Source organism: Sarcophilus harrisii, chromosome 5, assembly GCF_902635505.1.
Source record: "Sarcophilus harrisii chromosome 5, mSarHar1.11, whole genome shotgun sequence".
NCBI classification, from domain to species: Eukaryota; Metazoa; Chordata; class Mammalia; order Dasyuromorphia; family Dasyuridae; genus Sarcophilus; species Sarcophilus harrisii.
This window is the reverse complement of record NC_045430.1, coordinates 269,008,037-269,032,226: the sequence shown is the minus strand read 5'-3', so window position 1 is coordinate 269,032,226 and position 24,190 is coordinate 269,008,037. Positions and strand designations below refer to the sequence as shown.

At 40.2% G+C, this 24,190-nt stretch overlaps 1 protein-coding gene across 2 annotated transcripts in view; it reads left to right on the top strand.

Annotated features, from left to right (window-relative positions):
• ABHD5 (abhydrolase domain containing 5) overlaps window positions 1-23,306 on the top strand; it is a 28,813-nt gene extending 5,507 nt beyond the window's left edge. For both annotated transcript variants that reach the window (XM_031940457.1, XM_031940458.1), the window contains exons 2-7: window positions 9,180-9,265; window positions 12,318-12,690; window positions 16,455-16,609; window positions 17,366-17,477; window positions 19,539-19,725; window positions 20,731-23,306. In XM_031940457.1, coding sequence (XP_031796317.1) covers window positions 9,180-9,265; window positions 12,318-12,690; window positions 16,455-16,609; window positions 17,366-17,477; window positions 19,539-19,725; window positions 20,731-20,820 — 1,003 coding nt within the window. In that variant the 3' untranslated portion in view covers window positions 20,821-23,306. The remainder of the gene's footprint in view (window positions 1-9,179; window positions 9,266-12,317; window positions 12,691-16,454; window positions 16,610-17,365; window positions 17,478-19,538; window positions 19,726-20,730) is intronic.
• The last annotated feature ends 884 nt before the right edge of the window (window positions 23,307-24,190 follow it).

Sequence of the window (24,190 nt, the reverse complement as noted above, 5' to 3'; positions counted from 1 at the left end):
CTGACAGCCTGAGCTTGCAGGCCTCTTGTTAAAACTTTACTATCTTTAAAGCCTCACCTATACTATAGTAAAATTAGAGTTTTTATACTCAGATGCAAGACTTGCCATTTATCCCTTTTAGATTTCATCTTGTTAAAGAGAGGAAGGTCCTTTTGGATTCTGACTGTGTTATAGAGTGTCAGTGACATCGGCAGATCTGCTGAGCTTGCTGCCCATCCATTCTGTCATCTTTAGGTGGCCCAGGGGATAAAGCACTGCGTCTATAGTCGTGGAGACCTAAAACACTTGCTGTGGGACCCTAGGCAGGTCACTGCAGGAAACCTAGGGTTGTCACTGCAGGAAACCTGGGCCTGTCACTTCAGGAAACCCTGGGCAGGTCACTGAAGAAAACCGTGGGCAAGTCACTGAAGGAAAACTTGGGCAGGTCACTGAAGAAAACTGTGGGCAAGTCACCGAAGGAAACCTTGGGCAGGTCACCGAAGGAAACCTTGGGCAGGTCACCGAAGGAAAACATGGGCAGGTCACTGAAGGAAATGGGGCAAGTTACTGCAGGAAACCTGGGCAAGTCACTGCAGGAAACCTGGGCAAGTCACTGCAGGAAACCTGGCAAGTCACCGAAGGAAACCGTGGGCAAGTCACCGAAGAAAACCTGGGTAAGTCACCAAAGGAAATTGGGCAAGTCACTGAAGAAAACTTGGGCAGGTCACCGAAGAAAACCGTGGGCAAGTCACCAAAGGAAACCGTGGGCAAGTCACTGAAGGAAACCGTGGACAGGTCATCGAAGGAAACCGTGGGCAAGTCACCGAAGGAAACCGTGGGCAGGCCACTGAAGGAAACCGTGGGCAGGCCACCGAAGGAAACCGTGGGCAGGTCACCGAAGGAAACCGTGGGCAGGTCACTGAAGGAAACTGTGGGCAGGTCACCGAAGGAAACTGTGGGCAAGTCACTGCAGGAAACCTAGCAAGTCACCAAAGAAAACCTGGGTAAGTTACTGAAGAAAACTGGGCAAGTCACTGAAGAAAACTTGGGCAGGTCACTGAAGAAAACCGTGGGCAGGATACCAAAGGAAACCATGGGCAGGTCACCAAAGGAAAACGTGGGCAAGTCACCAAAGGAAACTGTGGGCAGGTCACCAAAGAAAACGAAGGAACTGTGGGCAGGTCACTGCAGGAAACCTGGGCAAGTTACTGCAGGAAACCTGGGCAGATCCCTGAAGGAAATGGCAAACTGCTCTAGTGCCTATGCCAAGAACTAAGGACAACAGATCAGGACTCAAAGCCGGACAGAGGTCAGGAGGTCCTGAGCTTGAACCTAGCCTCTGACTCTTATTGGCTGGGTGAGCCTGGGCAGGTCACTTAACCTCTAGCCCATCCCAAAGAGCAAGATTATCCTACCTTATGAGGTCATAAAGCACATTAACCCATGTCTGGCACATAGTAGGCATCTTTCCCACCGTTCTAAAATTTCCCTTCCAAATCTGTGCCTCTGGACTCGCTATAATTTCTCTCTTTACCCTTCCCCTTGGGTTCCTTCAAAATTCATTTCAGAGCTTTTCTTTAGCAGGAGATTCTTTCTATTGTTTCCCTCCACCTGTAATCTTGAATAATATCCTCTATGATCTAGTTATTTACAAATTTTCTCTCCCATTAAACTAAGTTTCTTGAGGATGGGGTTATGTTTTTGCCTTTCTTTGTATCTTCAGCACTAAATACAGTAATTGGGAGGTAGTGAGTGATTGTTGACTGAATTGACCATTGCACCTGTCTTTTACAATTTTAATTGATCTCAAAGAAGTGTAGATCAGATTTCATTATGTAATGAAAAGGCCTTTGTAAATGAAAGGATCACCAACTTTTAGTTTGCCTTCTTATTTGGAACAGTCTGGTAGAAAGAATTTCAGTACAACTAAATTTCAGTGGAATATGAATTCATCAAGTTAAGCTTTGATCTATATAACTTGGGGAAATTGTTTTGGAATGATTTTTGAAGGCTGTATCTTTGTAGAGTTTTGCCACAATTGTTTTGTTGGCTCCCGAGTATGAATAAAAATAATTTTAAACCCCCCAAAACACATTTATTAAGTTTTTACTTTGTGCCAGGCACAGAGCTTAAGAAGGAAGTGGTGAAATTCAGATAGGAGCCCTTGCTCTCAAGGAGAAATGTAAACATAAAGAAGGGAGAGAGATGGTGTTTTGCAGAGAGAGGTCATTGGGATAGCAAATGGAGTCATAGGGCAAATTGTGTCAACACCATTTCCAGGAATGGCCATGGAGATCTCATTTTTCCTCCAGAGGAGAAGGTGGAAAACAGGTGGCTACATATGGTGATTGATCCTCAGTCAGGAGAGTTCCCTTCTACAGAGAAAGGGCCTAAAAAATGGGTTCAACATAGAAAATGGAGGTTATGGGATGGCAGAAAAATGCCAGTCGTTCCAGATTCTTTGTAGCGGAGAAAGAGCTAACAAGTTCAGTGAGCTAACGAGTTAAGAATTGCTGGTCTTTTAAAACATGGAATTGGTCCTGCATCCAGTTTTTGGTTCAGTCTTATTTTCTGGTTCTCTGACTCATTACTATTGCGTTAGCAAGAAGCCTTCCTTCTGAATTTTAATGAATGATTACTTATGATAGATGCTTAGCATATGAGACTTGAGCTTTTGGCCTATATGTTTTTATCCTGTTACCAACCCATACAGTTGAAACTTTTTTCCAAAACTAACCCATAGAAATGTCATGGCTCATTAAGCAACTTAATCCTAAAAAATGTACATGTCATCATGATGCGTGGTTGGGTAACACACTGTTTTAAGTGTCTAGTTCCAGAATGGTTGTCAGTGATGAGAGCAAAACTGAGCAATGAAGGAGGGGAACATAGTTCCAACAGAACACCCTAAAACAGATTTAATGTTCATACTGTAGCATTCTAGCTTGAGATGTTTTTATTTGCAACCAATTTCTATATTGGTTCTGTAAACCAAAGCTTTTTTTTTTTTTTTTTTTTTTTTTTTTTTGGCTGAGGCAATTGGGGTTAAGTGACTTGCCCAGGGTCACACAGCCAGGAAGTGTTAAGTGTCTGAGGTCAGATTTGAACTCAGGTCCTCCTGTCTTCAGGGCCAGTACTCTATCTACTGGGCCACCTAACTGCCCCAAACCAAAGTTTTTTAAACAATGTGTCATGATACCCCATATGAGGTCGAGTACTTGAATGTGGAGGTCATGAAAAATTTGGCAGCAGTAAAAAGTTTCAAGTATTCTGCCAAGATTTAATTCTTTATCCAAAAAATAAACAAGCATGTCCATCCCATTAACATGCAAATTTGCCTTCATCTTGAATGGTAAAATTACCTGTATACCAGAGAATTGTTTCAAATAGAATTCTTCATTATTATCAGTAAATGGTTTCTATACTTTTTTTTTTTTTGGTCAAGTCAGTTGGGGTTAAATGACTTGCCCAGGATCACACAGCTGTCTGAGACCGGATTTGGACTTGGGTCCTCTTTCAGGGCTGGTGCTCTATCCCCTGCGCCATCTAACTGCCCCTTGTATGTCTTTATAATATACTTACATACCTGGTGTCTTGTAAAATTTTGAGGCTAAAAAGCACTGCCAGTGGTAAGAGTGTTAAGAAGCCCTGATGAGGAGTACGAATGTAACTCCAAACTTGTGAGTACCCTTGTCTGAAGGAGAATCCATAACATGTTCACTTTAATGGACAAGATCTTTAAAAATTAAGTGAAATCACCTACATACAGTTCACTGCAGATCTTAAAAGGATCACATGTAAATGTCAACCATATTATTGCAAGCCTGGCCTTGGAGACAAGAAGGCTCGGGTACTGTCTCTTCTCCAGCCCTGAGCTCTGTAATCATGGGCCAAGGCATTTTATCTTGCAGTGTCCCGGGCAGTCCTATGCCTGTAGATTGCAGATCCATTGCCAAAGTTTTGGCAGAGAAGAGAGTTTGCAGACTGAAAGTTTCCTGTGTGGCTAAAACACAAGGTCCCCTGCCCACGCAGTCAAAGGTAAATGCACTTGGGGCTGGCTTTTTCCTTTTTGCCTAGGATAAAATAGACTTCAGAAATTAGTAAGCTCAACCTTGGTTAGTTAGTCAACTACTTTTGTCCCAAGGTTTTCTGACAAATTCCCTGTCTTCAAGAAGCACGTTCCACTGAAGGAGGGCTATCCCATGTACACATATAAGTATAATCAAAGGTAGGGAGTGATGGGGATGAAGGAAAAACTGAGGCAGAGTTCTTTAGAGGTACTTGAGGAGGGAGCTATTACTGTTGACTGAGGAAAGGTAGGAAACTTTACTGAGGAAGAAAGAGAAGGGAGCTCCTTAGCTGAGTCTTGAAAGGAAAAGCATTTAAGCAGAGAATGACATGTCCAGTTAAACCTTGGCCCCCAAGTAAACGTGAGCAGGCTCTGTCTGACATTTATATCCCTAGTGATTAACATAGGACTTTGCACACAATAAATGCTTAATAAATGGTTCATTCACTCAAGTGTTACAGGTTTTTAAAGAAATCTGGCTTTACTATAGGAAAAAAAAAACAGATCTTTTTGTGAAAGACACTGACAGCTCCACTTACCTCTGGTACTTTAGGTAACAAAAAAGAATCCTGTTTATAGTTTCTGTGGCTATTTGAGATCTGCTTGGTCATCTATGAAGCAGAACTTTTAATGGCCAGGGAATAACTGGCCCCTCACTGAGTATGTATTGGACAGATGCTCCATGTGCACAGGGAGAAATGAGTAGGCAAGAGAATTGGATCGGGCCAGGTTTGGAGAAATTGAACTTAGTTCATTTGTGACCCTCTTCTCAGCTAGATTTGTTGAGAAACTTGTGTAGCCTGGATCTTCGGTTCCTTTTCTTGCATACTTTCAAACTTCCTGCTTTCTGGCTTCTGACCTTTCTCCAAAGTTATCAGACATCTGAACTTAATGCCCATTTTTCATATCTCATCCTTTTTTTTTTTTAAATAAAAATGAGCTTTTTATTTTCAGAGTATATTCAGAGATCGTTTTCATTATTCACCCCTGTAAAACCTTGTGTTCCAAATTTTCCTCCCTCTTTCTCCCCTCGCCTAGACAGCAAGAAATCCAAAATAGGTTAAACATGTGCAATTCTTCTGCCCAGATTTCCATACTTAGGCTGCACATTCCTCATCTTTGGTGAACTCTCTGGAACTTTTAATACTATTGATCACCTTTTGAATTTCCTCTCCTCCCTACCTTTTCATCCTTGTTTTCCCTTGCTGGAGTTTTGTGGTTGTTCCCCTTCTCCCGCCTCCCTCTCCCTTTTCATCCAAGTTGTGCCCATTAACAAACCCTGTTTTGGGCCCTTCTCTCTTCCCCTCTAGACTGAGTCTCCTCTAGCAGTATTTTAAGTTCCTATGGGCTTAGTTATCTTTTTGTATGTGATCCCGGGCTGTGGCTGCTGGGCCTGCTATAGCTTCTTGGTGAGAGTTGGGGGATCAGGTGGATGCTGAAGGGGAAGGAGCTGCTCTCCCACCACAGGGGCTTGTCTTACCTGACCTCTCCCCCAGGCTGCCACTATTCTCCTAGCTGCTAGGCTCCCAGCTTCAATGCCATCCTCAGTGCCCCCTAGAACTCAGGGTACCTGTTGTCATCAGGCGTCCTGTCGTCCATGGCAGCAGATCTCCTTCAGTAGAAGTTCCTCTGCGGGGAAGGCTAGTCCATGGCGTCCTTCATGGGCTCCTTGTCTGTCCCGGCTGCCTCCTACTTTGCGCTCTCTGATCTAGTTCCATTGGCTACCTTGTAGTTCTTGGAGGATGACGAACTCCGTCTCCGTTCTCTGGGCCACTTCACTGGCAGCGCCATGCCTGCCGTCACCCCGCCTTTCCGTTCCTCTTTCCCTGAGATTGTTTTCCAGGCTGCTCTCTATGTCTTGTATACACACCTAGTAATGTGCATGTTTTCTCCCACAGCAACCGTAAGCTTTTTGGGGGGCAGAGACAGCATTTTTCCCCTTTTTTGTATCCCCCAGCATCTGCCACAGTAACTGACAGATAATAAGTGATTGATAAATGCTAGCTGACTGATTGGCTGAATGCTGACTCACTGCCATGAAAGCCCACCTTTTAAAGCTTTATGTTCCTGCTGGTGGTGATAAATGTAAATTGTGGAATAGCTTAGTCTTGAAACCCAAGTGTAAATAACTGCTCTGAAAGGCTGTAGAAAGACTTGCAGTGAATATTAGCAGCATTATTCCAAAGATAGTGCAGTCATTCAGAATAAAATCAATGTACTAAAAATTTCATAAAATAATTAGAAATATGTTCTTTAAGAGCTTTTTGTGCAAATAAGCCAGCCTGCTGAGTGAACATTTTGAAATCTTTGAGTCTTTCATAATATCTATGGATTATGTAATTCAGATTTAGTAACACTCTAGCTTTTTGAATAGCTTTACTGAACAAAACAAAGAAATTACTAGGGAAGAGATATGAATATTAAATTACTTTAAAAATTATATTTAGTAGCAATTCCTTTTGTAGGAGAACTTTTTTTTTTCCCCTAGAAGAAACATTTTCAGCATAGTCACTTGAATGTAAATAATTGCTTGTATATACCATCTTACTGTTACGTGAATACAGAATCCTTCCATCTAATTATACCTCTTTCAGTGATCATAAAGATAGTTCATGTCTTTAAAAATCCTCATTACTATGGACTTGGACGTCGCTCGCTGTTCAGTTGGTGAGGCTGATCCTATGGCCCGTGTAAAACGTAATTTTCCCATGAGCGTTTGCTTGTTGGAGATTGTGTACTCTTGATTAATGCTCTTTCTCTTGCAGGTATTACCTCTTTCTTTTGTGGATGGACAGACCCAGAGACAGAGTTGTGAATGAGAATGCTTTAAGTATTTCTAGCTGTCTGCCTAAATATAACAGAATCAATTTTACTTCCAAATCTGTAACATGTGGACCTTACATCTTCTGCATAATACTTGAATGGTAGGCTTAGAAGAGCCCTTCAGAGATCTTTTTTAATACATTCTTGAAGCCATAGTTTCCTTCAAATGAGATTTATTTGCTTTTGTGGATTTTGTGCTCTTAAAAGAATTTCAGGATCTGTATTAGGTTTGTCTCACATCTGGACCCTGAATGATTGTTTTCATTTGGCTACCTACATAGAAAATACAGCAAAGGAAATCAGTACTAGTGGTTAAGAGAGATTGAGAAAAACTGAGGCAAAGTTGGTAGGGAAAGAAGTTGAGGAAGCAACAGAGATAGAAAGGAGGAGGACCTTATGGAAAACAAGGCCCTAAAAGGAGTCCAGCAGAGAGTCAGCCATCCAAGTGACTTTATGATCTAGAGGCTAAATACTTTAAAAAAAAAATCAGGTTTTTTTTAACCTGAAGGTTTGGGGAAAGAATTAAAGTAAAAAATTCAATATTTGATTAATTTTTATTAAAAAGAGATTTGTTTGACTACAAATGCAATTTCTGTATAATGCTTATTAATGGCTAACATCTAATTTTCCTTTAGCATTTGTTTTAATAAAATGTTAGTCTGGAATATGCAGAAATACTTTTAAGTTGTCAGTCATGACACAGCAAAATATTTTGGAGATGATAATGTTTTTGCTCTTCTAAAATATTAATCTCTTTTATGCTCAGAGCATCCATGTGACTGGATAGGTAAATCTTTCCCGTATTAGAGAGCAATGTTGAAAAAAAAGTTAGTTTAATGGTTTTAGACTGGAACAAAGATTGTACTAGGCTTTTCTTTGCAGTAATTTCTTGGTTGCAGATCAGTGGAGCAATAATAAATTACATTTTATTCTTTCACTTTAATTTTGATCTGTACTGACCTCTGGTACTCCTTGGCAAAGAAGTTTGCTATGATTTGAAGCTTATTTGCTAAAGAAAGCAGTTGAGATAGAATTGTAAATACCTTCTTCTTGGTAGAACTCCTTGTTTATATGGTCTAACATGAGAAGTGGTCTCATGTGCTTCTCTGGACAAGGGCACAAAGAACATTTGTACTCAGAAAATAACTAGAGCATATTCTTAAGAGCAGGAAAAAAAAGAGGTGAAACTTATTCACTTGATTGTTTTCAGAGTAGTGTTTTTTTCAACTAAGCAGAAAGAAGCAGAATTTTTAACAAATTAGTTAAGGCCTGAATCAGACTCCTTGCCCATCTCTACAACCTACTTGTCTCCACATAGATTTTGTTTTGCATTTGTTGCTTATTTTTAAATAGAAAGGTTTGCAGAATTTCTTAACTTTCACCTTGAATGCAGATTTTGGATGTGTTCATTGGTCATTTGTTCTAGTAAGAGTAATATGGCACCTTCGGTTAATCTAGACCTTTGGGTTGGCCCAGGGCTTATAATTGTCAAGGGAAGAATTAGATGGAGTTCAGGTCTCTGTCTCCAAAGCTCTTCCTATTACATCATGGCTTCTAGTACTATAGAAATGCTAGCCATTATTATCATTCATAATTATGATTTCCACAGCAGGCTTTCTCTCCCCTGCTGAGCATCTGCTTGACCATCAGGCAGTCCCCTCATTGCTTGACTCTCCGGTTTTGTTTTTTTCCCCTTTACTGATGTGGCTCTGATAAGTAATTTTGCACATTGAAGGATTGTTTGTCCAGAGCAGAGGAAACCTTTTTTTTCACTGTCTCCTTTTGGCTGTCTTTAGTGAAGAAACAGGGCAGACTAGAAAGAGGCTGGGTCTAAGAGTAATAAGTTTGGGTCTGCATCCCGAGTGCTTGTTTAGTGGCCGTGGGACCTTTGGCATCATATTATAATATGAGGGATAGGGGTGGGTACAATCACTCTGCAGACCCCTATCAGGGGGGTTTTGTAAGTGCCTTTGTCCTCCTTTACATTGTCATTACATGGAGCCAGGGCTAGGTGTGATGGTGTTGGTCATATGCAACCATATGTGCTGTGTGAAGTCTGGATCTGTGACCTGACTGGCAAACGGGACAGTTTCCAAGGAGGACACCTTCTCCACCAGCACAGAACTGGACACCCTCCTCTGTCCAGAGGGCTGATCTGTCTGGTCACTTGCCTGAAGTAGCTGTCCTGGAAACCGGACCTTTCTGAATCTAAGGCCAGCCTTCTCCCCTGGGGATCAGGCTGGCTTCTTCACCACTTTTGGAGCTACTTCCTTCTAACTTGTAACATGCATCTCTGTTCTGTTTTCAGGTCCGGATGGCTGACAGGGTGGCTCCCTACTTGGTGTCCTACATCTTTGTCTTTGCTGAAAGCAGCTGAGGAAAAGATCTTGAAGTGTGAGTTTTTTGGCTCTCTTGGGATACACACCTAAAGGATTTTAGGTAGAGGGATAGCGGGAAGGAGTACGATGCTCTCCGGAACAGTGAGATTTTAGATAAATTCTCTCCTTGTTTGGGCTTCCCTTTTCCATCAGTTAAAAGAAGAATGAAAGTCCTTTTCAGATATTTGTGGAGTAACTGCTGTGTGCAGGGGTGTTAGACCCTGGAGGAGATGCAAGGTTTGGCAAACACTCTCCTTACTCTCAAGGAACTCCTGGTCTAATGATGCAAAATTGAGACCAAGATGGGAGACTGTAATTAGCAATATGAGGGCTGAAGAGGCACTTAGTCAAACAGAGGAGATTCCTTCCGCCCCAGAAGGGCCCTGGGGGTGGCGTGAGCTTTGCTGAGCCTTCCCATACATGTCCTGTGGGGCAGCTGTACTCAAGGAAGGGGCTGTTTTGGTGGCTGTGCTGGGAAGCACTTTCTGGTTATCCATTCACAAAGTTAATTCCCACCTCTCTCTTCTAACACTTGCTCGGTGATCCCGAATTGCTTTCAGGGATGAAGTTGACGTGATTCCTCAAGTGCAGCAACATGTGTAATTCCTTCTCGCTTTGTAGACTGTCTTAGTGTTCTTGCAGATGTTCATTGTTTGTCACTAGTATTCTGGTGATAAAACTCTCCAGATTTAGCTAGGCTTGTCCCCCTTGGCAGATGTAGTCAGGTGCAGGGCCATCTTTGGAGCTCTCTGATTGCCAGGACACCTGAGAGAGTTCTAGTCTGCTGGCATGGCCTTGGAGAGTTTAGGGCCACTGCCCCCCAATAATAAGGCATCAGAGAGGGAGTCTGGTAAAAACTCAGATTATGCTATATCTCATGTGTTAAATGGTTTTGTTGCAAATGCTACTGCTTAATCTCAACTTGCTTGTTTGACATCCAAGGTGGTCTTCTGCTCAAATTGCTTTAGCTCTAGACCTGAAAATGTGGGCTCACCTGCTCTGTTCAGTGTCCTTCCTTTAAGGACTTCAAGAAAGATCATTCTCACTGGAGTGAAAGGGGGTGCTCAAATGGTGTCAACCAGTGAAAGGGTCTTAATCCCAGCAAATCAGCAACTGAGACCCCCCAGCCCTGGCTCAGTAGTGGAACAGAGCAGTGGGGCAGCCTCCAGTCCCAGCTTGGAAGGCAAACTGCCAGCTAGGGAAACCAGGCTGTTTCCTGGAGAGTGCAGATAGGGCTGTCCCCTGCTGTGAGCAAGACACCAAACATAAGGGGCCTCTTGGGACAGGGGCCCCTGTGCCCCAGGGGCAGAAGTAGACCAGAAAAAGCACAGAAAGGAGGGGAAAGAGAAGGAAAGAAAATGAACAAGAAACAGAAAAGAACCTTGACCAGAGAAAGTGGTGACAGGGAAGACCAGAACACCAAAATGTCCACAGGGGAAATCTCAAAAGGTGATATTACATGGTCTCAAGCCCAAAGAGGCTTCTTGGAAGATTTTAAAAGGCAAATAAGAGAGGTAAAAGAAAAAATGAGAAGAGAAATGAGAAAGTCAGTGGCTTGGAAAGGGAAAGGAAAAAAATTGACTGAAGAAAACAAATGTCCTTCCTTTAATCCAGTACAATTGTTTGGGTTTCTGAATAGAAGTTTACTTTGATTTGTGTGATAAAATGGGACATAGCACCTTATTTAAGAAGAGGCTGAGGGCCTGGGCCAGCCATCTTCCCTGTTCTCTTGCTTCCCTTCTCCCTTTTCTCTCACCCCTTTCACCCCCGGGAAAGACATACAATGTACAGTGGGGGATCTCCTGGCACAGAGTGTGCCCCATGAGGTTGCTGCTCTGGGTTTAGTTAGTTTTAACTCCTATTCCCACTGGCCTTCCTTTAAGGACAAAAGGTTGGAGGGGAGAGGGGGATGGTGAATGTGCCACAGTCTCAGAGGGACAGTAGTGTCCTTTCCCTTGGGTTTGCTACCTCTCAAAGGCTTGATGCTTGCAGTGCTGCTCACTCCCAGCTACTTGGGTATCTTTTTTTTTAGCCCGTCTTCAGGGAGTGTCACCTAGGCCTTTTTAGATTATAGGATTCTTTACTGGGAGACTGAAACCGCTTAGGTGCCCTCCAGTCCTTTGTTTTATTTTATGCCTCCCACCTTCGGATTTTCTTGGAGTTTGTGTGAAATTTCTGTGGTTCCTGTTGTCACCACTGTTTTTTCCCTGGTGTGTATCTCCCTGAGCATCTGATAGGTGGGACACACCTGAAGATTCTCTGCCCTCCCACTTAGAATGTTGGTAACTCCTCTTATAATTTTCAATTTGTGAGATATATGTACAGATTCAGAATCACAGGATTTTAGAGCCCAAAGGGGCCTTAAAGCTCTGCTAGCCTGTATATCCCTGCCATTTTATAGATGAGATTGTAATTTACCCTAAGGACACATATAGTAAGTTAGTAGCTGAGCTGAAAGCTGGACTCCAGGTGTATGGTCACTATTGTTCTTTATCCTTGATCTCTAAATTTGATCTCTACTTTTAAAATACATAAACTCCTCAGTTAGATTTTAGTCTGTTTCATTTTCTATTCTCCCTCCATCTTTTTATGAAGATTCTCCTGTCTTTAAAAAACAAAACAAAACAAAACAGTCTGGTTTTATTTAAGGGCCCACTGTCTGGCGCATAATAGCTACTTTTTAAATGCTTGTTGATTTTTCTCTGAACCAAAGCATAACAAACATCATCTAAGTCTAGAGACTCAACCAGATTTTGTGGTCAAAACATAGCACTCTAGGGATGAACAAGAGAACATGTAGACCTGTCTCATTTCATGTTTAGACTTTTTTCAGTTGTACATTGTTGCAGCTACTAGCTCTTGTACAGGTTTATCTATCTCTTTGTATGTGTGTGTGTGTGTGTGTGTATGTATATGAGAGAGAGAGAGAGAATGAGTGTGTGTGTGTATGTGTGTAAACCACTGATCTGACATGGTATGCATATTTTTAGATGTTAATTAAGAGTATATTCTCCTCCCCAATAATAGTGTGGTTAAATTAAGCAAAACTTCTCTTTTGTTTTCTTCAGGTGTGCCCTGTCCATACAAAAAAGAATCTGTTTGTATATCCAATGGAAATAAAATATGGACACTAAAATTTTCTCATGATATTGAATGTAAGACTCCACTTGTCCTCCTGCATGGCTTTGGAGGTGGTGTCGGACTCTGGGCACTCAACTTTGGAGATCTTTGTGAAAATAGACCCGTATATGCTTTGGACCTGCTGGGATTTGGGCGGAGTAGTAGACCCCAGTTTGGTGGTGATGCAGTAGAAGCCGAGGACCAGTTTGTGGAAACAATTGAAGAATGGAGATGTTCTCTAGGTTTGGACACAGTGATCTTGCTTGGACACAATCTAGGTGGATTCTTGGCTGCGGCATATTCACTGAAGTATCCATCAAGGTAAAGTGAGGTCAGCGGGAGCAAATGAAATTTTAATTATAGAATCATAAAGCTAGAGGAGAACCTGATACATTTGTTTTTCAGACCTGATTTGTACTAGCAATGCAGGACTGCTTCAGTATTATGAAAATTATAAACATAATTGCATATTAGTAACAAAACCATCATGAGATCACAAGGAAATGTGTGAGCTAAAGTAGCTGCTTATCATTTAAAAAAATTTTTTTCCCAGAGAAACACAATGTGCATGTTACCCTTCTAGAGTCTTTCAAAAGGTTATAGTCGCTTCCAGTTGTCAGCTCAAATTCCATATAGGAAGCTTGAAAAAAGGACTGTCTTTTTTCTAGAACAGGTTAGGACGTATATGCCTGGGTTCTGAATGTATAAGCTAGAAGCCAGAGAAGTAATCTTGAGTTTAGATATTACATGGCATTTCTTCTTGACTGTGAGTATATTCACCTTAGCTTTGTTGCATTTGCAGTTCTAATTAACTCTATAATCAGTTGGGCAGTATGTAACAACTTCAAAACAGACAATATATTCAATGTAGGAATTAGGAAAGGACTTGCCCATTTATGAGAAATGTTTCTTGTACATACTGTAAAATCCTTGATTAGACATTTTAACATGAAAAATATTGATTTGGTGGTAAATTTCCTTGTTCTTCATCCTTATTTAACTAGTCTCTGAGTCATTTTATTATGCCATATTTATTTGTCAACATTTTAATGAAGAAGAAAAGAAGATTAATTTTAGATGTTATCAACAATTATGTAAAAAATCAAATGGCTGACCTGATAGATTATTTGTATCCCAATTGACTTGTTAGGACATTTTATGAATTGCAACTTTCAACAATAAGAAGCATTCCATTGATAAGTTGAATTAATGCTGAAGAGATGAGGCTGGGATGTTTGCTGTGTTTGTATTCATTGTTAAAATGGTTTCCAAAAAGATGGTCAGATTATATGTAATCCATCTGGGCCATGGAAGGAAACATGGCGAATTGTGAAGCTTTGGGGGGAGAGAGATTTCTAGGTTCGCTGTCAGCTTGAAGATGGTTGGGGGATAATCTGAAGGATAGAGAATGGGATATTCTTCTGTCTGAGTTCTCTCTGGCCGGCTGAGGGATTAGGATGCTGGACTGGGAGTGAGGGAAAGCTGGGGTCAGCCCCTGCCTAGCCCTGGGCTAGTCACTGATCTGCTCCTCAGCCTCCTTTTTCTCCTCTGGTACAATGAAAGTGATAGGCTTAAGTCTGCACAGGGCTGTTGACCCATGCAAGATACCGGGCACACCTTACAAAGTCTGTGCAAGTCTTTACTGAAAGCCGCTGTCTCACTGTTCCACCATTCTTTCCAGAACATAAAAAGTGTTGGAAGGGATGATGTAGCTTCTGAGATTCATGAATGAATTTGATAGGAATAGAATGTAAAGGCAAAGGGAAAAAACACCTTGACTTTTCAGAAAACACTATTTGTAGTTTCCCAAGAGAAATGGAGCTTCTGATTTTGTATCTGAGCAGCTCTCATTTAAACTTTCTTGTTCCAGGCCTCTTTTCTTTGTGTTTTTCAGGTAGCCAGATGGTTCTTAGACTATCTCTTTTCTATTTCGAGGCTAGTTGTTTTTGATGGGAGATGCCTTACATTTTCTCCATTTTTCTCAGTCTTCTTGAATTTTATCTTATATTTCTAGTGCCTCTTGGAATCTTTGATTCTGTTTGGTTTATTTAAACTTTTCAGGAGTTGGTTACTTGGGCAAGAAGACTTTTGTACCTCATTTCTCTTGTGCTATTTTTCTCTAGTTTTCATTTTATTTATAATAACCTTTTCTCTTTCAAAAAAAAATGCTTTTTTCCTGTTTCATCTTTTCCAATTTTTCTTTATTTGCCCTGGGACTTCCCTAAACCCAATTGCATGAAACACTTTCTTTGCCTCCTTCCAGGAAGGAGAGCAATTAGGACTTTGAATATAAGGAAGTCAGTGTCGAAATAGTCAGTGTAGAAATAATAAACATTGTACACTCTGAAGATACAAGTGGGCTGAGCAGTTCCCCTTGTCATGCTTGTTGGAAGTGAGATTATTAGTCCTTTGTATTTGACACTCAATCCCCAGGACAACCATTGTCTTTCATTGCCCTCTCATCACTGAGATCTCTGCCAACCACCCTTGGCTTTCTTCCCCTCTTCTTCCTGACGTCACCTCTTCCTAACTCACCTAACAGACTTGTTCTTACTAACTTAATTTCTTACCTTGGCTTATAAACTTGATTTATCTTTGCTTACCAACTTACTTGAGCTCAGAGCCTTATATTCCTCCTTGTTCTTTCACCTCAAGTATATTATAATTATATAATTATAAGGAAAAACATTTTAGTAATGCAAGTGTTAATATACCTTCTCTAATGTCAGTGACCCATGGAACATCACTCTTAAAAAAGCAAAAGCTAGGAGTAATAAAATTTGTTCATGTTTTCTCTTAACTGATAGACATTGACTATCATGTAATAAACTAGCCAGAGAGCTGCAAAACTTTAAATTTGTTGGCGATGGAGGGGAAAGGAGAACCCAGTAGAAGGAGTAGGGGGCAGGGATCTGGAGAACTAGGAGCAGAGATGGGAGAGGCTGAAGTGGGATGGAGCCTTTCTCGCTTTGGAGATTCCAAGAAGAATTTAGCAGTGGGAGGAGGCCCAATGGGGTTGGAGGATAGATGGATGGATGTTCTTGGGGAAGAAGGCATCTGAAGCGCAGAGAGCAGAGTCTGGAGAAAACCCCTGTGCTGAGAAGGGCGGTTGGGCCTGGCATGTACAGGCCCTCTCCAGACACCATGGAAACTTAGGCAGTGCCAGCTAGGAGGGTATCTGAAGGCCGGCCTCATAGGGAGCTTTCACCAGTCGGACCCCAGGTGTAAGTGTGGCTTTGGAGACTTAGGACTGAGGCGGGTGTTGAACTGATTGAAAAAAGACAATCTGAGAGCAGCAGTGGGAAAAGGGGCTGAGCGAGAAGGTCCAAGATTTGAGCACTGGCCTGCTCAGGAGATCTGTTGGCTGCTACTTTGAGCCTTCAGAGTAGTTGCAGAGGGTGAGCTTTATAAGCTGTGCTACTTGTATGGCTTATTAATAGTATGGCTGTTTTTCCTTCTGGGGGTTGTCCAAATCAGCAGGAATCCAGAGCTGATTAGTGATGTGCCTTGTAAGTTAGATCAGAGCACCATTTCCCTGCAAGATTCATGTCAGTCCCCTCCCTGTGCATGGAATGTACATTAAGAACATTTTCGTAGCTTCTTTTGTAAATTCTTTTTTCTTATTTCCCAAATGTTCTCTACTTGAATGCACTTTCAGTTTGCCATATGTGACATTTATAAGGTTTTCCAGGCCCCTTTTTCTAGTCCTTTCCTCCTCCCCTATTTGTTTCTGTATACACGCAGTTTTTGAATGTACAGTCGTTTGCTTTCAATCTCTGCAATTAGGATGTGAAATCTTTAAGGGCAGGGATCGGGTTTTTGTCTTTGTATCTTCAGCACTTACCACTTGCCTTTCACATAATAAACATATAATGAAAGCTTGTTGACCAATTGTACATTCTCTATTTGCTTCTCCATGACGTCTGGTGAGGTTGTGGTCTTATAGATATCACTGTCCCCCTTTTTTGGATGAGAAAAGCACAGCCCAAAGAATTTAAGTGACATAGGTGATTCTAGAGCAAATTGATGTTGGATCTGCTTCCAACAAACCCATTATATCCTAAAACATCTTGTTTTCTCAATAGGGTAAAGCATCTTATCTTAGTGGAACCATGGGGTTTTCCAGAGAGACCTGATAATGCTGATCAAGATAGGCCAATTCCAGTGTGGATCAAAGCCCTGGGGGCTGTGCTGACTCCTTTTAACCCACTAGCTGGTCTCAGAATTGCAGGGCCCTTTGGTAAGTACTTGTATTCTAAGGAATTTGTAAAGAACATGCATATATAAACATTTTGGTTTTAGACTTCAGCAAAACAAAAGGAGCACACTTTTTAAAAATTGTTTTTATTTGAAATCATCAGTAATATCTTTAAGTTGCTTTCACTTCATGCTTTTTGGAAAAAATAGACCCCCTGATATTGCCTATTGAATAATAATAATTATAGTTCATTCTATAAATTATTCTAGAGTTAAAGGTCTGGCAAAATCTCTCATCTACTTTATGTGGAAATTCTAAAATATTTTCATTATGTAGCTAATAATACAGATGCCTAATTGTAGACCTTAACACCCATTTTAGTAACACGTTTCTTGGACGTGTTTCCCGATTAACATGTTGTGTTTCCTGATTAACATGTTATGTTTCAGAGGATTTGTCTTGGGTGCATTTACATCCAGGCCCCTGCTCTGGCCCAGGAAAGTAAACACCACTCAGCTGCTCTTTTTCCTTCCCTAGTTAGTACTGAGGCTCATACTGAATATTATCAGATAACATTGACATCTGGAGAGCAGATATTCCAAATGGGCCATGCTGGTTATGTTGCCCCTACTTTGTGTGACTTGGAGAGTGGCGTCTGGGATCCACTTTGTGTTTGTTTTCATGCTTAAGGTTGACATCTGTATATTTATCATAAGCAGTCTATGCAAATTAGTGTTCAGACTCTAATCTTTTGGTAGATCTGAAATAAACTTGATGGTTTCTCTTTTTATTTCATAGGCTTAAGCCTTGTACAGCGTTTAAGGCCTGATTTTAAGAGAAAGTATGCTTCGATGTTTGAAGATGATACTGTGACAGAATATATCTACCACTGTAATGTTCAGACACCCAGGTAAACTTCATGTTTCTTAAATTTATTTTGATTGCATACATTTTTTTGGAAACCATGCTAGAAAAATAAGTACCACAGACTAATGTTGGAAATTTCCAAGAGTATCTAATAACCTTTAACTTAGCTCAAATCAGTCAACAAATATCACTAGGATCTACAGGGAAAATACTTTTCACAGCTCTATATGACAGTGAACACCCTCAAAGAGTTTATAATCTAATTGAAGAGAAAACAGAATAAAAAAAAGTTTTATCAATCATTTCTCAAGCCTTTATGTGTAAAACATTGTCTTGAATGCTAAGGAAAATAAAAATAGAATTAAGATATATTCCTTACCTTTTTGGAGTTTATAATCTAAGTTTAAAGAGTAATGTATAGATTAAATGTCTCCAGGTGAGTAGTATAGAAGGTTAGGACTGCAGAGGAGTGAAACATTGCTGATGGGAATAGTTTGAAAAAGCTTCATAGAAGAGGTCAGTTTTTAAGCTCTCTGGTCCTGAAAAGATAGGTGATATTTAAATGGGCATTACAGGAATTATAGGAAGAGGGCACTGCTCTGAACCTAGGCAGGGAGACTGGTAGGTTTCTTGAAATACTGCCAAGGCATCTTGGCCAAAGTTGGTTTGTGTAGATAAGTAGTTGGCAAAAGAGTCCCACTAATGGGACACATAGATCCCACATTATGGGATGAGTCAGTCTGCAAACATTGATGAGTTGAGGCAGTTACAAACTAGCTAAGACCCGATTCTCATACAACTGGCAAAGACTCCAATTCTTTGCCTCTTGGGAGCAGGCCAGCTGTTTGAGGGACTTCTGGGAGAGAGGGAAAGAAAGATCCTGGGGGTGTACAGAGGGGGCCCAAGTGCGCAGCCTTGATCTTGTCAGTAAGACATTTTAAAAGAGGGAGAGTTTTGAGAATAGCAAAGAATTCTTTCAAGGGAATCGTGGAAGGTAAGAATAAAAGAACTGACAAACTTCATTTAGCAGGAGTTCGTAGTGGGGTTAGCTTTGTATCCATGTATTCATGACTTTTTTAAATGATCACATTTTGGGATGGGGATGGACTTCTCTTCTATTAACATTTATCTACCATTAACCCTCTCCCTTGACCCCCCCCTCCTCCCTGTCTCAAGGTTTGGTGGAATGCTTGAGCCCCACTATAAATCCCTTTTTCCCCTTATTGAGAGGTAACATTTCTTTTATTTTCTATGTGCCCCTTCCCATCACTGCAGATGCCCAGCCAATCTTGGCTCATGTCCCCTTCTGCCTTGGACTCAGGTTTGTCAGTCCCACCAAACTGCCACTTCTGCTAGAGAGGGGGAAGTTATATAATTATATGGTAGAAAGGTAGCGAGAGAGAGAGAGAGTGAGTGTGAGTCTTGCATTTGGAGTCAACAGTAGGGGTCAGATCCCAGCTCTATCTGTTGCTTGCCCCTTGTACTACTTTCCCGGAACTCAGTTTCCTTATCTGGACAGTCCTGGATGATCCCTGATATCCTTTTTATCTCAAAATCCTGTGATGCTATGAGCTATCTTTTTTTTTTTTTGGTTGAGGCATTTGGGGTTAAATGACTTGCCCAGGGTCACATAGCCAGGAAGTGTTAAGTGTCTGAGACCAGATTTGAACTTGGGTCCTTCTGACTTCAGGGCTGGTGCTCTATCCACTGCACCATCTAGCTGCCCCTGAGCTATCTTTCTTAACAACAAAAGGTAAATGACATTATTTCAGGTTTTCTATCAGATTGGAATACCAATTACAATGTTTTATGTTGTTCTTAGAAAAGTTGCACATTTTTAATTAGCTCAGAATTAATATATCAAAAATGTTTCTTCTGTCTCTATGGCAATTCGTTAAATAGATATTTACTGGAGCTTGACAGGCTGCTTTAATTCAGAAAGAATAGAAGAGATAGCTCTGATTTTTAATTAATAAAATTCTAGGTAACTTAAGTCTATCCAGTAGTATGTGCCTTTTATCTTTGCTAAATTCATGCTCTTTGGGGGATCCTTTATTCACATTTATTTAATTAACATCTAGTGCCTTTCTCCCTTACTTTTAAGTGGTGAAACTGCTTTTAGAAATATGACTATTCCCTATGGATGGGCAAAAAGACCAATGCTTCTGCGAATTGGTAAGATGGACCCGGACATTCCAATTTCTGTAATCTATGGAGCTCGATCTTGCATAGATGGCAATTCTGGCAATACCATCCAGTCCTTACGGCCACATTCATATGTGAAGACTATAGTAAGTGTTTGGTTTCTTTTATATGTGATGTATAATTGTTATGGGTCAATTAGCAAGCATTAAAAAATCCTTACTGGGGCTTAATTAGGCTGCATGTCAAGGTCCAGGTACAGAAGTGAGGCAGATGCAACCTTTATGGGGTACTCACTCTAATTGGAAGGGGAAACTGTGGTCTAAGAAGTGATGACATCATTTCCCTCACTATTATGAAGAAATGGCATAAAAATATCTTTTTCTTTTATGGATCTATATATGAGAATCCTTCTGCCAAGATCTTTTTCTAATCTTATTTTTTGGAACTCAAAAGAACACCTAAAAGATGACTTTAAAAAAAGTTTTCTAGGACTCATCCACTTATTCTAGGACTCACCCACTTCAAAACCCACTTTTCAACTGCATAAAAACAGACCTTTACCGATACTTTACTTCTTCAGTGAATATGTGGTCTCACCGAGAGGGGTTCCTATTGTTGGGAATGTATCCATTGGATGGTTCTGTTAAGTTTCCTCCTGTCTCATCCATAGAGACTATCTGGTCCATCTTCGAGGCTGACTTGCTAGCCCTTTCACATTCGGCATGATTTTCAAGGTTCTAGTACAGTACCCAGGGTGGTTTTACATCTGGCAAGAGTTCTCTTTTGTCCTTATTACATTTAAGTGGAACTCATCTTTTTTGGAAGGGCAGCACGTCCATATGGGCAGAGGACTGGAAGCCTTTGGTCTCTGTCCCAGGCATCTCTCTGAAATAGGCAGCGGCCCAGTGGCAGTAGTTGATTTGTCTTTGTTTCCTGCCTGGGAGCTCCCTGCACCTAGGAAGGTACAGGTCTGGTAAAGATAACTAAGTTGGATACAGAGAGAGCCCTGGAGTTTATTGCTGCCTCTAGCCAGAACACAGAACAAGGATTCTATTAAGGGGATTGGTAGCCAGCTAGCGTATTGCCCCAAGCCAGGGCTCAGGAGACCTTATTCCATCAAATGCCCACTGACTTCCACTGTTCTCACCCAGGCTATTCTTGGTGCTGGACATTACGTGTATGCTGACCAACCGGAAGAATTCAACCAGAAAGTAAAGGAGATTTGTGATTCTGTGGACTGACCCCCTTCGGATCTGGATGGAAAGGCCTAGTGACGGACTCGGCTTCTCAGTGATAACTTAGAAAATGTGATGAAGAATCAGGAAACCAACACAAGCAACTGAGCAGTCCTCTTGGCTCTGATTTTGCACATTTGGCATTTCTTCCATGAAGTCACTTGCACACTTACACCACATAGTGCCTTTTTGGAGGGGATCTCCTTTTTAAATAGAAAGTCCTTTTGAATACTACAGAAATCTCAGAAACTACTACCTTTAAATAAAGGCTTTCTTGCCTCCCTGACATAGTGGAAATATTGTAATTTTTTAACTGGAAGATGTTTTTCAGATATAACTTTGCTATATTGAATACTTTTTATATTGGAATCTACTTTTCCACCATAAAGACATTGCTTTATCGTTGTGTTATGTATTATAAAGGTGCAATTTATTTTATTTATGTCTTCATATGATTAACATGCGTTTGCCTTTGGGTTAGCCATGTCCCTTCTCAACATGAATTGAGAAATAACAAATTTTTGTAGCAAAAGTTCTCACACAGTCCTTGATGTTGTGACAGGCTGGGAAGCTTCTGAGGGGAGGGAGAGAAGGAAGGGGCCAAAAGAAAGGAGCATTGGACTGGAAGAAGACAATAGTTGAGGCTAACAGGCCACTAGATCAGGGACTTTGCCAGTGCCTGTTTCTTTAAAACTTGCTGAGCCCATTCTAAGCACAGTCATTTGTTACTTAACTCCTCCTGAAAGTCATTGTTTAAGGCATTAATGCCAGCTAGCACATAGGAAAGACCCTGTGGCACAGTGGAAAGAGCACTGGACTTAGAGCCTTGAGGACTTTGGGTTCAAATCCCATTTTCTAGCTGTGATTAAACAATTTACTTATTTTCTTTGAGTCTCAATTTTCTTATCTATAAAATGGAGATTATAAAAACACCTGCCTCCCAGGACCATCAAATAAGAAAGTGTGTAAAATGTTTGAGAAACCTTAGAAAGTGCAATATAAATTTTTATTATTATTACATTTCCCTAATAACTGGGGTTTTAATACTTTAGTGTTTTGAAGGGCTAAATGATTTATCTGTACAGACCTGTCTTTGTTATAATAGATTCTTTTAAGATAATGTATTCATTAATGGGCCCAAATTGCCCATGTTTCAACAACTGTCCCCAAAACAGGTTTTCTTCACTTGGAAAATCAAGGCATTCATCTTAGAACTGCAGCCTAATTATAGTATTATAATAAATGATATCACATTTTCATCAGCAACCTCTAGTGTAGCTTTGATTCCTGTAGTGAAAATCCAGGGTCTGTCTAAATTTTTTTTAAAAATTAGTAATTGTAGCATTGGAATACTTGAAAAATTTGTATAACTGTACCTAGTGTGTGTATGTCTGAGCACATCTCTCTCTCAGCACACACACACACACACACACACACACACACAAATAAAACATGCATTTTTAATGCCCCAAATCTTAAAATAGCTGCCATACTTTCTTGCTATGATTTTTTTTTTTTTAAATCTTATTGAAACTGATGGCTAGGACTATGTAATAACTGATTGCCAAAATATTCCTATTAAAGGAAACAAACAAACAAACAAAAAAAACTGGGGAAGAGTTACACTAGATGACATATATTTGGACTTTATTTAGATGTGGTATTAAACCTTAAGGAAAGGCACATTTAAATAAAGACTTGAAAAATAACAAGTGATGCCTTCATATAAATGATTATAGCCTTTAATAATAATTAAATGTTGGGTTGTACCTCTTAGCAAACAGATTATTCTGTTTTTCAGTATTAACAAGTAACTTTGTAGGTTAATTTGAAATATAGTGAGTGACATGATGATCAGTGATTCCTTCCATCTTTCTAATAAAATGGGTGAAAAAAGGTTAGAACAGGATAAGTTTTGTTTTCAAGAAAAATTTAATATAGGATTATTATTTTGAAGCATCATCTTAGATCTTCAGATTACTATTTACAATCTTGAAAGGTTTGGGAGTTTGTTTTTTTAAGGTTTTGGGGGTTTTTTTAGGACATAAGAACGTGCCAAAAAAAAAATTCACTTTATTAAACTTTACTGTGTGACATCTCTTACTAGTTAGAACTATATTCTAAAAGTTTTGACAGTTTGGAGCAAGGCTGCATATTGCCTTTGAGTTCCAGGAACTATTTAGCAATTGGGGTTATTTTTTTCCTGGATTGCTTGTTAAATGGAAGTGATTATGTGCAAACTGGCTAAATCTGTTTTAACCTTTTAATGTTACTTTAAACTTATCCTGTTTGCTGATGTATATATAACCAGTTACACAGATGCTTTTTCTGAAGAAGGCATCTTCGATTTCCTTAATTTCTTCTGTGTGCTAATGATTTTTGACAGATTGTGGAAAATGTGAAGAATGTAGGACCGGAAGTGGAAATGTCCCGGTTTTCTAATATATTTTGTCTCATTAAATTAAGTAAAATTTACCTTATTAAATATGATATGACTTATCTAAAACTGTATACTTTTTTGGTCTGAAGTATAACGAAAAAATATTTATTTAAAATACTTGATGTAGTGCCAAACATTTAGAACTTGCCCCATATATGTAATGGTTCATAGCTATCAGGGAACTTACCCAAGATAAGTAGGGGGAGTTGAGAGAACACTTTACTTTTCTTGAGAAGTTGAAGTCCCCAGGCCTAGTTGACCTGTATATTAGGGTACTAAAGTAATCAGCCAGTGTGAATCCTGAGCTGCTAACATTAATCTTTGCAATATTGTGGCTAACATCGATCTTTGCAATATTGTGGCCAATAGGGGATGCCCTTTAGGATAGGAGAAAGAGAAATGTCCATATTTCCTTTTTTTTTTAAATTTAATTTTATTGTAACTTTTTATTTGCAAGATATATACATGGGTAATTTTACAGCACTGACAATTGCCAAACCTTTTGTTTTGTTCCAATTTTTCCCTCCTTCCCCCACCCTCTCCCTCAGATGGCAGGTTGGAAATGTCCATATTTCTTAAAAAGAAGGGAGTCTTGTATACCATAGGCTATACAACATGATTTCAAGCCTGGCAAAATACTTTTAAAGAAGCAGTTATTGGACACCTGAAGATGAAATTGTAACCACATAAAGCCACATTTATCAGGAAGTTAGTGCCAAACTAAGCACATTTCCCTTTGGGAGAGGTTTTTGGATTTGGTAGATCAGGGAATGCCATCAGTGAAGTTCATCTAGATTTTAGCAGCACATTTCTTGTGGGAAAAGTGAATGACCAAGAATTAGGAACTGGTTGCGTGACCAAATTCCAGATATCAATAATTGAATCCATGTCATAATGTAAGCTGGCCCCTTGGAAGTGCCCCAGGGAGCTGACCTT